This window comes from Marmota marmota, unplaced genomic scaffold, assembly GCF_001458135.2.
Source record: "Marmota marmota marmota unplaced genomic scaffold, marMar, whole genome shotgun sequence".
NCBI classification, from domain to species: domain Eukaryota; kingdom Metazoa; phylum Chordata; class Mammalia; order Rodentia; family Sciuridae; genus Marmota; species Marmota marmota.
Window position 1 is genome coordinate 87,214,149 of NW_026000026.1, and position 14,832 is coordinate 87,228,980.

General features: G+C 40.3%; 1 protein-coding gene across 6 annotated transcripts in view; it reads left to right on the top strand.

Annotated features, from left to right (window-relative positions):
* The window catches only part of Znf608 (zinc finger protein 608), a 107,099-nt gene extending 94,204 nt beyond the window's left edge, over window positions 1–12,895 (top strand). For 5 of the 6 annotated variants that reach the window (XM_048811825.1, XM_048811831.1, XM_048811827.1 and 2 more), the window contains 7 exons: window positions 53–140; window positions 626–3,080; window positions 4,956–5,373; window positions 5,949–6,121; window positions 8,389–8,542; window positions 11,164–11,248; window positions 11,835–12,895. In XM_048811825.1, coding sequence (XP_048667782.1) covers window positions 53–140; window positions 626–3,080; window positions 4,956–5,373; window positions 5,949–6,121; window positions 8,389–8,542; window positions 11,164–11,248; window positions 11,835–11,841 — 3,380 coding nt within the window. In that variant the 3' untranslated portion in view covers window positions 11,842–12,895. The remainder of the gene's footprint in view (window positions 1–52; window positions 141–625; window positions 3,081–4,955; window positions 5,374–5,948; window positions 6,122–8,388; window positions 8,543–11,163; window positions 11,249–11,834) is intronic. The other variant, XM_048811829.1, reaches the window with a different exon arrangement.
* Window positions 12,896–14,832: the final 1,937 nt, after the last annotated feature.

The window sequence follows — 14,832 nt, forward strand, 5'->3', positions numbered from 1 at the left end:
CAGTGTTAAATGTGGTCCCTTTTCATCCTTTACCCCACCCCACCCCCCGCAGGTGTCCTAGTGGTCAATGTCACGTGGAGGAACAAAACTTACGTGGGGACCCTACTGGACTGTACCAAGCACGACTGGGCCCCTCCCAGGTATGCACAGGGCCTTTTGTTTCTCTTCTTTTTCTCCTTTCCTCTCCTCTTTGCAAGGAAACTATAGAAAGAGATTAATAAATTTTAAAAGTCTGCCTATAATTGAAAACAGGCAGAAGAGAAATGAGCAATTCAAGACTGAACCGTAGTAAAATGCAGATGGCTAGCTTTTCTATCAGGAGATCTCTACTCCTTGCCTCCTCCCTCTCTGCTTTGTCTTCTTTTCTCAAAATGGGAATTTGCACTGGATTAGAAGCTAGCTACCTGAGCTGTTTCTCTTTCATTTTCTGGACAGGGAATATAAGCCATTGATTGGTAGCCTGTTCATTTGGGGGTGCTGAAATTATCACTGGAAGAATGAGGAGTCTTACCTGGGGTGGTCCACAAGCTGTGGAGATGTTGACTCCTCTTTGCCACATTGTATCTTGTGATTCCACTGTTGTTTTGGGGGTGCTCATTTTGACAATTGTTACTTGCTTCCCTAGGTTTTGTGAGTCACCGACAAGTGATCTGGAGATGAGAGGGGGCCGGGGCAGAGGGAAGAGAGCAAGGTCTGCCGCTGCGGCCCCTGGCTCCGAGACCAGCTTCACCGAGTCCAGAGGGCTGCAGAGCAAGAACAGAGGAGGGGCCAATGGGAAAGGGAGGCGGGGCAGCCTCAACGCCAGCGGGCGAAGGACACCCCCAAATTGTGCAGCCGAGGAAATCAAAGCCAGTCCTTCTTCTACCAACAAAAGGAAAAACAAGCCTCCAATGGAGCTGGACCTGAACTCCAGCTCTGAGGACAATAAGCCTGGGAAGCGGGTCCGCACAAATTCTAGAAGCACCCCCACCACCCCTCAAGGGAAACCAGAGACTACTTTTTTGGACCAAGGCTGCTCCTCTCCAGTGTTAATCGATTGCCCCCACCCAAACTGCAACAAAAAGTACAAGCACATCAATGGCCTGAGGTACCACCAGGCTCATGCACACTTAGACCCAGAGAACAAGCTGGAGTTCGAGCCTGACAGTGAGGACAAGATCTCAGACTGTGAGGAAGCCTTGAGTAACGTGGCCATCGAATGCAGCGAGCCAAGCACAAGTGTGTCAGCTTATGACCAGGTGAAGGCCCCCACCTCTCCTAGTGCTGGAAACCCCCCTGGAACCCCCAAGGGAAAGAGAGAGTTGATGAGCAATGGCCCAGGTTCTGTTATCGGTTCGAAAGCGGGAAAGAATTCAGGCAAAAAGAAGGGCCTCAACAATGAACTGAACAACCTTCCAGTAATTTCCAACATGACGGCCACATCAGAGGGTTGCTCAGCGGTAGATGGCAGTTTGGCTGCAGAGATGCCCAAACTGGAAGCAGAAGGACTGATTGACAAGAAAAGTTTGGGCGATAAAGAAAAGGGCAGAAAAGCTAACAACTGCAAAATGGACAAAAACCTCTCTAAGCTGAAAAGTGCCCGGCCCATCGCCCCTGCCCCAGCCCCCACACCCCCACAACTAATTGCGATACCTACTGCAGCCTTTACGACTACCACCGCGGGGACAATACCTGGACTGCCCTCCCTCACAACAACTGTGGTCCAGGCCACACCAAAGAGTCCTCCATTAAAACCCATCCAACCAAAGCCCACCATTATGGGAGAGCCCATCACCGTGAACCCAGCTCTGGTGTCACTCAAGGACAAAAAGAAAAAGGAGAAGCGAAAGCTAAAGGACAAAGAAGGAAAAGAGTCAGGAAGCCCCAAAATGGATGCTAAGCTGGGGAAACTGGAGGACTCCAAGGGGGCTGTCAAAGATTTGTCTGGGCATTTTTTAAAGGACCATCTCAACAAGAATGAAGGGCTGGCTAATGGACTGTCAGAATCTCAGGAGAGCCGCATGGCCAGTATCAAAGCCGAGGCTGATAAGGTCTACACGTTCACAGACAACGCTCCCAGCCCTTCCATTGGGAGTGCCTCGAGGATGGAGTGCAGCGCTCTGGTGAATGGACAGGCGCCAATGGCACCACTGCATGTGTTGACCCAGAATGGGGCCGAGAGCTCAGCGGCAAAGACCAGCAGCCCTGCCTACTCAGACATATCCGATGCTGCCGATGATGGTGGATCGGACAGCAGGTCAGAGGGCATGAGGTCAAAGGCCAGTTCCCCATCAGATATCATTTCTAGTAAGGATGGTGTTGTAAAAGGGCATTCTTCAGCTACAGCACAATCGTCTCAACTGAAAGAGTCCCATTCTCCCTATTACCATGGCTATGATCCTTATTATTCTCCAAGTTATATGCACCCAGGACAGGTTGGCGCCCCTGCAACGGGGAACAGTGGGAACACACAGGGAATGAAGATCAAGAAGGAGTCTGAGGAAGATGCAGAGAAGAAAGACAAGGCAGAGCAGTTAGATGCTAAGAAAGTGGACCATAATTCTGCATCCCTACAGCCTCAGCACCAGTCAGTGATCACACAAAGACACCCGGCCCTGGCTCAGTCACTTTATTATGGTCAGTATGCTTATGGACTCTATATGGACCAGAAGTCTCTGATGGCCACCAGCCCTGCCTACAGACAGCAATATGAGAAGTACTATGAGGACCAGAGGCTGGCAGAGCAGAAAATGGTCCAGACTGGGAGAGGAGACTGTGAAAGGAAAACTGAGCTCCCCTTGAAGGAGCTGGGCAAGGAGGACAGTAAGCAGAAAAACTTGCCATCAGCCACAATCTCAAAAGCTCCCTCTACTCCAGAGCCTAACAAAAACCATTCTAAATTAGGGCCATCAGTGCCTAATAAAACTGAGGAGACAGGTAAATCGCAGCTTCTCTCCAATCACCAGCAGCAGCTACAGGCCGACAGCTTCAAAGCTAAGCAGATGGAAAACCACCAGCTTATTAAGGAGGCTGTAGAAATGAAGTCTGTCATGGACTCTATGAAGCAGACAGGTGTAGACCCAACCTCGAGATTTAAACAAGTAAGATTGTGGAGCGTGGCCCCAACAGAGAGAGCAGTCTGAGACACATTACATGTCTGGGATTGAATTGGTTAGACTTGGAGAGAAACCAACATCAGGGTTTTTTCCTCTTCTCTTGAAAAATATCTTTAAAAAAATCCTCAGGACTTGTTGTGTAGCTCTAAAATGTACATTGCTCACTGTTTTTTTATTGTCATGTTGTGTAGTAAAATGAACTCTAGACATGCGCTTTGCAGACTTGTGATCCATGCCATCATTTTAATTCTGTAACTTTGATGAGGTCCCTTAATTTCTTGCTGAGCCCAAGGTGAGGGCATTCCATTGCAGGGCTGCTGAATTCCCTACAGACTCTTAGATTTTGAGTCTGAGTACTGAAGTACTTGTTCTTATATATTTCCAATTTTCTGTAGCATTTTCTCAGAATATTAAAACTGGGCACAGCCAGTTGTGGTGGTTCATGCCTGTAATCCCAGTGTCTGGGGAGGCTGAGACAGGAGGATTGCAAGTTTAAGACCAGACTCAGCAATTTAGCAAAGCCCTAAGCAACCTACTGAGACCTTGTCTCAAAACAAACAATAAAAAAGGGCTGGGTATGTAGCTCAGTGGTAAATTGCCCTTGGTTAAATCCCCAGTACCTCCCCAAACAAAAAACAAAACTCACTGGGCACCTAAGTGCCGTTTCCCATTCATCTTTTTAATACAGTTGAGGACTCAAGATGTATTTCACCTATGCCTGGATTTCTGTTTTACATTCTGTGTTAAGTGCCCAAAGTAGAGCTCAGTGCTGAGGTTTGTGAAGAAGGTGAGGAGGTTTGGGTGATGGGTCTCAGCAGTCATCCCAAAAAAGAGCCAGCCAGCCTAAGAACACCTGAAAACTGGTCACCATGAAACCACATGTGTGCTAGCTCTTTCTGTCATGGTTCAGATATCCTGACTCACTGCAGCCCTGGGAGCATTAATTCTGGTATTTCCCAGCACCAATCCCCCAGTGCCTGTGCTTAGACAGTCCCTGGTGAATCAGAATGAGAAACCTTTCCCCATGCCCATTTCTGCAGAGTTGGGAGGTGGTCTTAACTTGGATTGTTCACCCAGGATCTGAATACCCAACGGGTTTATATCATGAATGGGGTGGGGATCGCAAAGGTCATTAGGATTTTTAGTTTTCCCTCTTCCAGAGGCCTAAAAATCAGGCTGTTGCTTCATAGGCTGCATTAGAATAGTACAATTTAGGGATCTTATAGATGGCTTTATTTTATAATAGAGAAGCCATAATGTGTGCTGTGACTTTGAAATTTTGTTTTGATTAAGACATTAGCACATAATGAGAAGTTCCAGTATATGAAGCCTCAGCTGTGGTAGGTGAAGAAAGTGTATTAGGAAACCAAGAGTTCTCTTCCTCCTAAATGATGTTAATATCTATAGTAATTACTTAAATCTACTACTATTAGCTTGAATTTTTAAAATAATTTTTACCTGTGTGAGATATTAAAAAAGGAAAATGAAGATTGGATTAAATATATCTGAGGGTATTATTTAATGTTGAGAAATTACATTTCAAAGGCCCACCCTCAAATTCCAACAGACCTGAGTTTGAAGCCCCGTTCCACAACTGGGCAGCCGTGTGACCTTGGTGTTACCTGAATTTTAAAAGCTTTGGTTTTATTTTATCTATAAAGGAACATGAATAACCCCAGATATTACCAAGTTATGACAGAAGGAGGAGAGTAACACATTGTCTGGTACATACATAAATGTTAACCAGACAATGTTAACTCAGTATGAGAGGTAACAGTAATAGTGCTGCCATAGTGATTAATGGGTTTTCTTAAAAAGTGAAATTTTAGAACAAAACTTTTTTTTTTTTTTTTTAATCAGGATCCAGATTCAAGGACATGGCATCATTATGTGTACCAACCCAAATATCTGGATCAACAAAAGTCAGAAGAACTTGAGAGAGAGAAGAAATTAAAAGAGGATAGTCCTAGGAAAACTCCTAACAAAGAGAGTGGTGTGCCCAGCCTTCCTGTATCATTAACAAGCATTAAAGAGGAGCCCAAAGAGGCCAAGCGTCCTGACTCTCAATCAATGGAAGAGAATAAGTTGAAAAATGATGATCGAAAAACACCTGTGAATTGGAAGGACTCTCGGGGGACGAGAGTGGCTGTGTCCTCACCCATGAGTCAGCATCAGTCGTACATACAGTACTTGCATGCTTATCCTTACCCACAGATGTATGACCCCAGCCACCCTGCATACCGGGCTGTTTCTCCTGTCCTAATGCACAGTTACCCTGGTACGTGACATGTTTTGGATTCTAAGTATGTTGGAGGAAGAGGCTCTATTCAAACATGAGCTATTAAAAACTCAAGATAAATTAGAAGCTTCAAGAGTGACATTTGTTTTGCTTTTTTTTTTTTTTAATTGCTTAAAGTCCCAAAGATGTAACTGATTTAAATATAAGATTTTATTAAAAAAATGAAATGTCAAGAGTCTTCCGCTATAGCTTCCATAGTCTCTGATGGTCTGCTGTTAGACTGACAGATACTTTATTGCCTATGAAAATATTCTAAGCACTTACTGTCATAATCATTATAGTTACTATTCCTTTCACTTAAGCAGACACATAAATGCATGAAGTGGCTGTAAGCTCAATTTTGTTTATAACCTCTGTTCATCAGGATGAATTAACTGCAGAAGAAAAATCAGAGAACCTCGATACAGTTTAACAATGATGTAGTCCATTCTTAATGTAACCCCTTATTTTAAGATCTCTGACTCTTTTCCCAAATTCATATAACACAAATGACATTTTTTTTTTTTTCAGAGACTAGCTTGTAACTTCATGTGGCATTTGTCGTTTATCTGCAGGGGCCTATCTCTCTCCAGGATTTCATTATCCTGTTTATGGGAAGATGTCAGGGAGAGAAGAGGCAGAGAAAGTCAATACTAGCCCCAGCATCAACACGAAAACAACCACTGAATCTAAAGCACTGGACTTGCTCCAGCAGCATGCCAACCAATACCGCAGCAAGTCTCCTGCCGTAAGTCTGCTTTTGTTGCCATTTGTAAGGACTGTGTTTTGGGGTAGAAAGGGGGAACAAGCTAGAGAACAGTCTTGAAATAGAAATGGTTTTAGAATCTAGCTGTGATTTCAGGATGCTGCTTTATCCTTGGTACATAAAGAATAGAGTGTTCAAAAGTCAGATGTTTTCATACATAAGGGACAGGTGTTGTTGAAGCAGGTATGGTGGTAGTGAGCTCTTTGTTAGGTATACTTTTAAATTCATAGGACCTGGGCATTGGTGCAAAGTATTACTGATAAAATATTAAAAAAAAAATAACGGAGGATGCTATTTCAGAATAGCTTTGTAACTAAGTACTTCTAACCACAGGCCTTTGACCCATTGGGCAAATTGAAGGGTTTGTTTGTTTTGGTACCTGGGATTGAACCAGGGACACTTACATTATCCCAGCCCTTTTTATGTTTTTATTTTGAGATAGGGTCTTGTTACATTGTCAAGGCTGGCCTCAAACTTGTGATCTTCTTGCCTCAGCTTCCCATGCAGCTGAGATTATAGGTGTGGTTTACCATGCCCAGCCAAACTGAACTTTTGAAAAATGTTTTCTTTGGGCACAACTTTCAAAAATCAGAGTTTTTGCATACATTTTCAGATGCCCTCTTAAGACTATGGAAAATCTGGTTCAAAATCACATGGGAGAAGTAGCCCCATGGAGACTGTATACCCTGCTCCCCCTCAATGTATGTAAATGAAATCTACCAATTCTTTATCAATCAAATTTGGTTTTAGCCTAATTATTTCTGTAGAGATTTGAGCTTCTGACTCCTTCTGTGGATCTTTGGCATCCACATGGTCAGCGTTCATGGTCGGAGCCTCATTCTGAGCAATACTGATGGTCCATGACGCATAATAACTGTTACTTTTATTCAAACACATATTTGAGTCTCACATAGTGTGAAGCTCATATGCAAGTGTGAGTCCCTTGGCTAATGAGGGCTGCATCTGCTGTTTTTTTTTTTTTTTGACCTTGATTCATTGTCATGTTCCTATAACTCCCTGAAGTAATACAAATAAATGTCTTTGTGAAAGAGACTCTCACCTAAAAAAGGCAACTTCTAGTCCTGGAGACTGTTGAAAAAGAGACTCAGAAAGGAAATGATAGTTCTTGGGTGGGAAAAAAGAAGTTTAAAGTCTAGTATCTGCAAGTCTGTCAGACACTGTATGGAGAAATTTAAAAGGTGAATTATGAATCCTTTTTTGTGAATCTTCCTTCTAGATTTTTTTTCCAAGTGAGAAAGAGAACTTTAGTGAAAGGGTGCTTAGGTTATAGAATAGAAATGTGTAGGAAACAAATCTTTAATCAAACTTTTATTTGGGAGAACTGGAGTTTCTTTATGAGTGTTCAGAAATTGAGAGGGAGATTTCAGAATGTGGGAACAGGATGATGGATTCCTAGACGGCAGTCCCTTAGAGTCTTTGGAGAGTGGTTGCAGACCCACAGGGGTAACAAAATCCCTAGATGCTGAATGAGGTTCTTTATATAAAATGGCATAGTGTTTGTAGACATTGGCGCATCCTCTTGTGTGCTTTTAAGTCATCTCTAGATTGCCTATAATATCTAATATCTAATACAATATAAATGCTATGTAAACAGTTATTAGGCTGTGTTGTTTAGGGAATAATGGCAAGTCTGTGTATATTTAATACAATGAATTTAAAAAATGTTTGATTGAAATTTGATTGAATCCCTGGATGGAACCCATGATTATGGAGAGCCGACTGTATTTACTATATATTGACATACGATATCTGGATGTGTATTTTCAGTGGAACCAAATGGATACAGTTGTTATAAACTATGAGATAGATTCTCCCTATGAAGTATACAAAAAATATAACTAGAAAATATGACCTGAAATAGATCTCCAAAACTACTTCTTTTCCTTGATCTATCTGTTTATAAAAATTATTGTGGGAAGACAGGTAGATTAGATGACTGAAATTATCAGTGACTATAAAAAGAAAGCCTCTTGTTTCAGTCATTTGAAGAAAATATTGATGCTACTCACCTTACCATGGATGGAGCAATTCTTCATTGTTGTCTCAATGGCAGTAGAAACTAATGCATGTCTTTTGAAATTATCTTTGATTAATACAGAATTTTCAGTATCTATATATCTACTTTTTAATCACTAACACAATATTGCTGAAGGGGCGCAGGTGGTATGGTATGCCTTCTTGTTATATTTTGAAACATGAAGTGGGGAAATTTCTCTGTTCTATTTCAGCCTGTGGAAAAGGCCACAGCTGAGCGGGAACGAGAGGCAGAAAGGGAACGGGACCGACACTCGCCCTTTGGCCAGCGGCACCTACACACGCATCACCACACCCACGTTGGCATGGGTTATCCGCTAATCCCTGGTCAATATGATCCTTTCCAAGGTCAGCAGCTGGATCATTACTGTGTCTTCTTTCAGTGTGCTTTGGAAAACAGTTGCTAGAAACTACCTGTCTCGGTTTTAAAATAAAAACATTGAACTTTGAATTAACGTTAGCTCTGGGGAGGATTCTTAACACTTATTTCCTAGCATTTCCTACGGACACAGCTAAGGCTGTTCCCACATCTTTGTATTCTATTGAGACATGAAATGGCTACCAGTTAATAATTGTCACTGGTTGATGTTATCGGAGGCTTACTGTTATCTCCCAAGCTGAGGGTGGCGGCCAGTGTCTGGGGCACTGAATATAACAATCAGAAGATCAGATACCGACTTCAGGGAAATTGGAAAGAAAATGAGGGATAGTGAGAGGCTTTGGTGAAGTTTTTTTTGTCCTGATATCTGTAGGCCCTTTAAGTTGCTCTTTTCCCATGCAAGTAATGGGAGTGAGGTGACTAAGTTTAACATTTTATAATGGAACTTAAGGGCTCTTCACAGTCCTTCACCCTATGACTCTGACCAAAGATGAGGGTTGAAAAAAAGGTTTTTGTTTTGTTTTGTTTTTTGTTTTATTAGTGCATTATAGTTATACATAATAATTGGGTTCATTTTAACAAAATCATACATGCACAGAATTTAATTTACTCCATTTCAATCCCTGGTGATCCCTCCCCCTTTCCCTCTCCTCCTCCCTCCCCCTTTTCCTCTTCCTCTACCCTACTGGTTTTTCTTTCACTCATTTATTTTTAATTGATGCTTTAACGATATACATGAATGTGGAATCCACTGTGGAATAGTTATTCATTCACATAGCATAGCAAAGAGCCACAGAATTGACACAGTGGAACCATCGGTCCAGGGGGTATTTGTTGAGCATGTTATTATTTCTCCCATTGTTATCAGTGGGCACCAGTACTGCCCTGGAGGAAGAGGCTAGGCTGCAGCACTCATTGCTCCAGAAATGTTTAGAATCAAATTGGTAGGACAAAGAGGTTTTCTTCAAAGCCAGCTTTGAAGGAAGATAGAAAAAAAAAAAAAACTTATTGTTTCAGAAAGCTCCATCTTCAGAATCTCTGAACACTAGGGAAGGCTTTGAGGCAGCAAAATAGGACAAAAGGAAGGAAGCAGACACAGATTTAGTTAGCCTGTGCGGCACAGGCCTGGGGAGCGGGCAGTCTCCACTTTCAGCCTCCTTGGTGCACTAGGCCACAGGGAGAGCCCTTCAGCCTCCATTCTTAGCTATAGGATGTGGTTCTCAGTTCAGAGGGCCCTTCGTATTCAGTCTGTTTTACCATCTTTGTCTCTCAGAGGAGGTTGTTCACAGTCTTCACCAGCAAATCCACCCGCCTAGGGTCTGGCTGCCTTGTCAGCTCAGATTGTCATTTATGACATATCATAGATGGCATGGACTTAAAGAGCAGACACTTATTTTCTCATAGGTCTGGGGCTAGGCATTGGAGATCTTGTTGGGTTTTTGGTGAGACTCTTACTAGCTTATACCACATGGCCACTCCACTGGCCAGAGGCAAGCATTCAGTTGTCTGTTCTTACGAGGACACTAATGCCATGTTAGGATGAGGCCCTTAGGACTTTATTTTACTTTTGTCACCTCCAACTAGGCCCTGTTTCCAAACACAGGCAAATTGTGGGTTTAGGCTTCAACATAGGAATTTTAGAAGGATAGAATTCAGTCATTAACAATGACCAAGTTGCGTGTTTCCTGCTCTATGAATGTAAAATAATATGTTTATAAATGTAAAGGGACCACTCTTATTTACTCAGCTTTTGGTGTCAAGCAGTGATGTTAAATGAGAACATCTCAGGTTTCCTAAACATCTTGTATTGAGTGTGATAAGAACTTGGAAGAGAAAGGGATTTTGTTTCTAACACATCACATCTATATGAGTGAATATGCTGTCACTTTCTCTATGTTATTATTGTAATGTCCTAAATTATCTTTGGGCAAGGAAAACATGTCCAAACAAAGTACACAAAAGGAGAGAGTAATCTTCCCTAGGTTTACTTTGTTTACTCTCATTTTGCCCGGGACTGTTTTCTGTAGAATTTAGAAGAACCTGGATTAGGCTACTTAATGCCTTTTGGAGCTGTTACCCTCTCTGCTACCTTTGTCTTATGGATTAAGACTAAGAACTTCTAAGTTTGATTTACTGAATCATGTACTTTGTAGGATGGATCATGGCAAATCACTGGGAAGAATATAAAAGTGATCAAAGCTATTATAAAGTATCATATTCTAAGGAAGCAAGTAGCATGACTTTTCTATAGTTCAATGTGACTTTTGATTCCTGTTGTTACTTGGTCCCTATTATTTCTCCTGAACTTCCTATTCCAGGACCCATGCAAACCATTTAGCGCCATGCAGAGCTGGGGAGATGGAATGCCCTATCCTCCAATAGCTAGTAAGGAAACCACAGAGGATTCAATAAAGGGCTAGATTTGGGTTAGACCAAGTGGCTTGTACTCTGTCCTTGCTGCATGAAACATTTCATGTGAGTGTTTAGGAAAGGACAAATTGCTGCTACTGGGTCTGCAGCCTTTGCCACTGGGCCTGTATCTACTCTTATCTTTCTAAATGTCACGGAGACCCCACATTTTTTCGCCCAGCAGGCTTGACCTCTGCTGCCCTCGTTGCCTCTCAGCAGGTGGCTGCCCAGGCATCTGCATCAGGAATGTTTCCTGCACAAAGAAGGTAAATATCCTTTATGTTTGCAGTTATTTTTCTAGGCAGAGAGACATCTTAATGTTTTTGAGGAAGCAAGTCCAGGCTTTTCAGATGAAAAACAGCTCCCTGTTTTTTGTTTTTTAATCCTTGTAATAAAATGGGTTTATTCAGCTAGTAGATTCCTGGTACAACTTAGGTTCCAGGAACTTCATTTTATAAACCTAAGGTGGATTGGTAAAGAGTTGATTGGTTCTTAGGCAGTTGAAATTTTCTTAGTTTATCCTCACAACTTTGTTAAAATGACAGTTGTTTTCTCATATTTAAAAAATAAAATTGCAAATGGAAAACTATATTATCCTAATGCTAAATGTTTCTTCTGTGATTTTTAATCACCTCTCAAGTTATTTTAAGAAGGAAAATAGTTTAAGGGAATTTCATGATTAATATAAAATGAACATTTTTTTTCACAAAATGTACTGTATAGCTTGCTTTTTATTTGCTTTTTCTGGAATTGAATCCCATAAATGGAATAGACTCTAAGTTTCAATATTTTTAGGTTTTAAGTGTCAAATGTTGGTTGAACTCTATGCTAATATATGCTTTTCTTTTGCAGAGAATAACAGGATTGGAAGTGTATGGTGTCATGTGACTGGATCACATGGGGAAGCGCTTTATACAGACATCAGTTCCATGGTGTTAATTTGAAATGCCTTAATGGCAGGCAAAAACCAGTCATTTCATTTTTGTAAATTACAGATTTTATCACAGAGTAACAAATGTTGCTGTAATTAAACTTCTGTTTTATATATATATACGTATACATATCTGTATATATACATATACATATATATATATATACATATATATATATATATATATATTCTTTACTTTTTGTATCAGTAACCAGGCTCGCACACACAGGGTCTGCTGCCAAGTCGCAAACCACTCAGTAAAGGAAATAAAAAAATGTATTTGTCACGTTGAAAAGTGTTAGCCACGAAAGGCTGCTTACTTTCTTTTCCTTTCCTTTGAAATTGTAAATAAATAATGTTATGTATCAGTGTGCCTGAACCTTGCATATCCTTCATATATTTCCTGTAAGCCCCTCAGAAAGGCAAACTGTGATGATGACACTTTGGTACAATTTAGATGTCTAATTGGTGGCTCCTGTTAAAGACGCATCAGTGTAAAATGTTCCTGTAGTCACTGTTTGTACTTGTGTATTGTGGAAAAAAAAAAAGAAAAAAAAACTTTTGGAAGGCATGGGGTTGCCAGTACCACAAAAACTGTGTTGTATATAATGTAAAGATTAAAATGGGGAAATAATGAGCATCTGTGAATAATGAAGTGTCATTTTTTGATAATCTTGAATGGCAAATAACCCAATAGCCTGCATACCAGAGACATCTGTGATTGTTCTATTACTTGAATAGTCCTGCAGTCCTTTTTTCTTCTTCTTCTTCTTCCTCTTTTTCTTTTTTTTTCCTTTTTTTTTTTAATGTTTACAATTATCCAGTTTTAGAAGAGAGACTTTAACGCCATTGCCTGGTTACTTGTTTTATGCTGTAATCTAGTTTATTTTATGTAAAATGTATATTGAATGCTTTCCTTTTTTATACCTGCCTTAAATAATTTGGCAATCAGAATTAAAAAGGTTTTGTTTTTTTTTTTATAACGTCTTCTTGTCTGTCTCGTGTTATTTCTTGCTGGCTGTTAGTGATGGCTGACTTTTGAAGAAAGCTTTCCTAATACTATGAGTATATGAGATGCAAAGCAAAGAAAAATTTTCTTATGTGATACACAGGCATAGTAAACAAACTGTATTTCATTCAATGAATATATACAAACTTATTGGGTATTTACTCCAAATTTGGGATATATCACTACAAACCTGTAGGTACAGGTTTCTTTAGCAGGGAATATTATTCCAAAGATGTATATTTTATGACATGGATAGTAGATAAAACATGTAAAAAAGCTGTCCCTAAATTGATTTACTAGAATGTTTTATACCAAATTTTAATGGTTTCCTCCCTTTTTCTTCTTTGCTTTCCTTTCTCGGTCCCTCTCTCCCAACCTTTCTTTCCACACAACAAATAGCTATTGCATACCTGTTCTATTCTAGGCACTGCACAGGGTGCTGGGATATGTTGCAATGAACAAAGCAACAAAAATTCCTGTCCTCTTAGAGCTTGCATTTTCTAATGAGTAGGGTAAACATATAATTATATATATATATATATATATATATACACACCCCACACACACACTATGCAAAGTTAGGCAGTGCATAAATGCTGTTAATAACAAGTGAGAATGGTGGGTGGGGGGTGGTGAGTAGATTTGGGAGTCTGGATGAATAGAGCCTGAGAAGACTTCACTAAAAGGATGACTAAGGGGGTCCATGCACACTACTGGAGGAAAAGCAGTGCAGCAAGATGGAAAACCAAGTGCAGAAGTCGGTCCTTCAGTGGGAGTGTGCTCTGTGGGTTTGGACACTTGATTTCATTGGTTCATTCCAGCTGTAAGCTCTAAGTGTTTATGGCTACTATAATTGCTAATGACAGTTCTACTGCTTGGTTTACTAAAAAGTTCTTTAAGTTGACAGAATGTTTTGTCCTATAATTTGGTTAGTTATTCTTTAAAGGTCTTTGCTTCACAAATGAGTTGATATTTGCAATTGAAAAGAGATGTTTCCTCTGCTTTTGAAAAGCTACCTTAAAGTATTGGCATTTGCTTCTTCTAGCTTTACAAATCTACTCTATGTTCCTCATAGATTTTAGTAGGAAAATATTTTTTTTTTCTAACTTTGTTTATTTTGTTTTTGAGTTTCCTTTATATCATCATTTATAAAAAAAACATTGATTATGCTTTTTACTCATGTACTAAGAGCACTTCACATATTTTTCATCTTTTTTTTAAACTATCAATTTTTAAAAAAAATATGTATTTTTTAGTTGTAGGTGGACACGATATCTTTATTTCATTTTTTAAATGTGGTGCTGAGGGGCTGAGATGTGGCTCAAGCGGTAGCGTGCTTGCCTGGTATGCATGTGGCCCAGGTTCGATTCTCAGCACCACATACAAAGATGTTGTGTCCGCCGAAAACTAAAAAATAAATAAATATTAAAATTCTCTCTCTCTCCCCATCTCTCTCTTTAAAACATAAATAATTAAATAAATGTGGTGCTGAGGATTGAACCCAGTGCCTCACATGTGTTAGGTGACCACTCTGCCACTGAGCCACAACCCAACCCCCCCATTTTTTTTTTCAGTTCTTAAACCACATCTTGATATATTCTTCAGGACTTTTAAAAATTTGTTTTATACAGCTTAACAAATATGTTTCCTCTGTTCAGAATACCATTTATAATGTGTGGCTCTGTCTGTAGTCTTTAGACTCCTTCAATCTCTGACTAATTCCTTAACTGCAGAAACACAGGAGCAGAACTAAGGTCAACTTACATCTTCCCCCAATGAATCATCATGTTTCTGATGGTAACTGGGTGAACTGTGGATTCCTGACGATTTTCCTGTTTTCATACATGCATATGCACAGAAGCCAATCATACTTTTCAGCTGCAGAATGACTAGATATGTATTTTTATTAC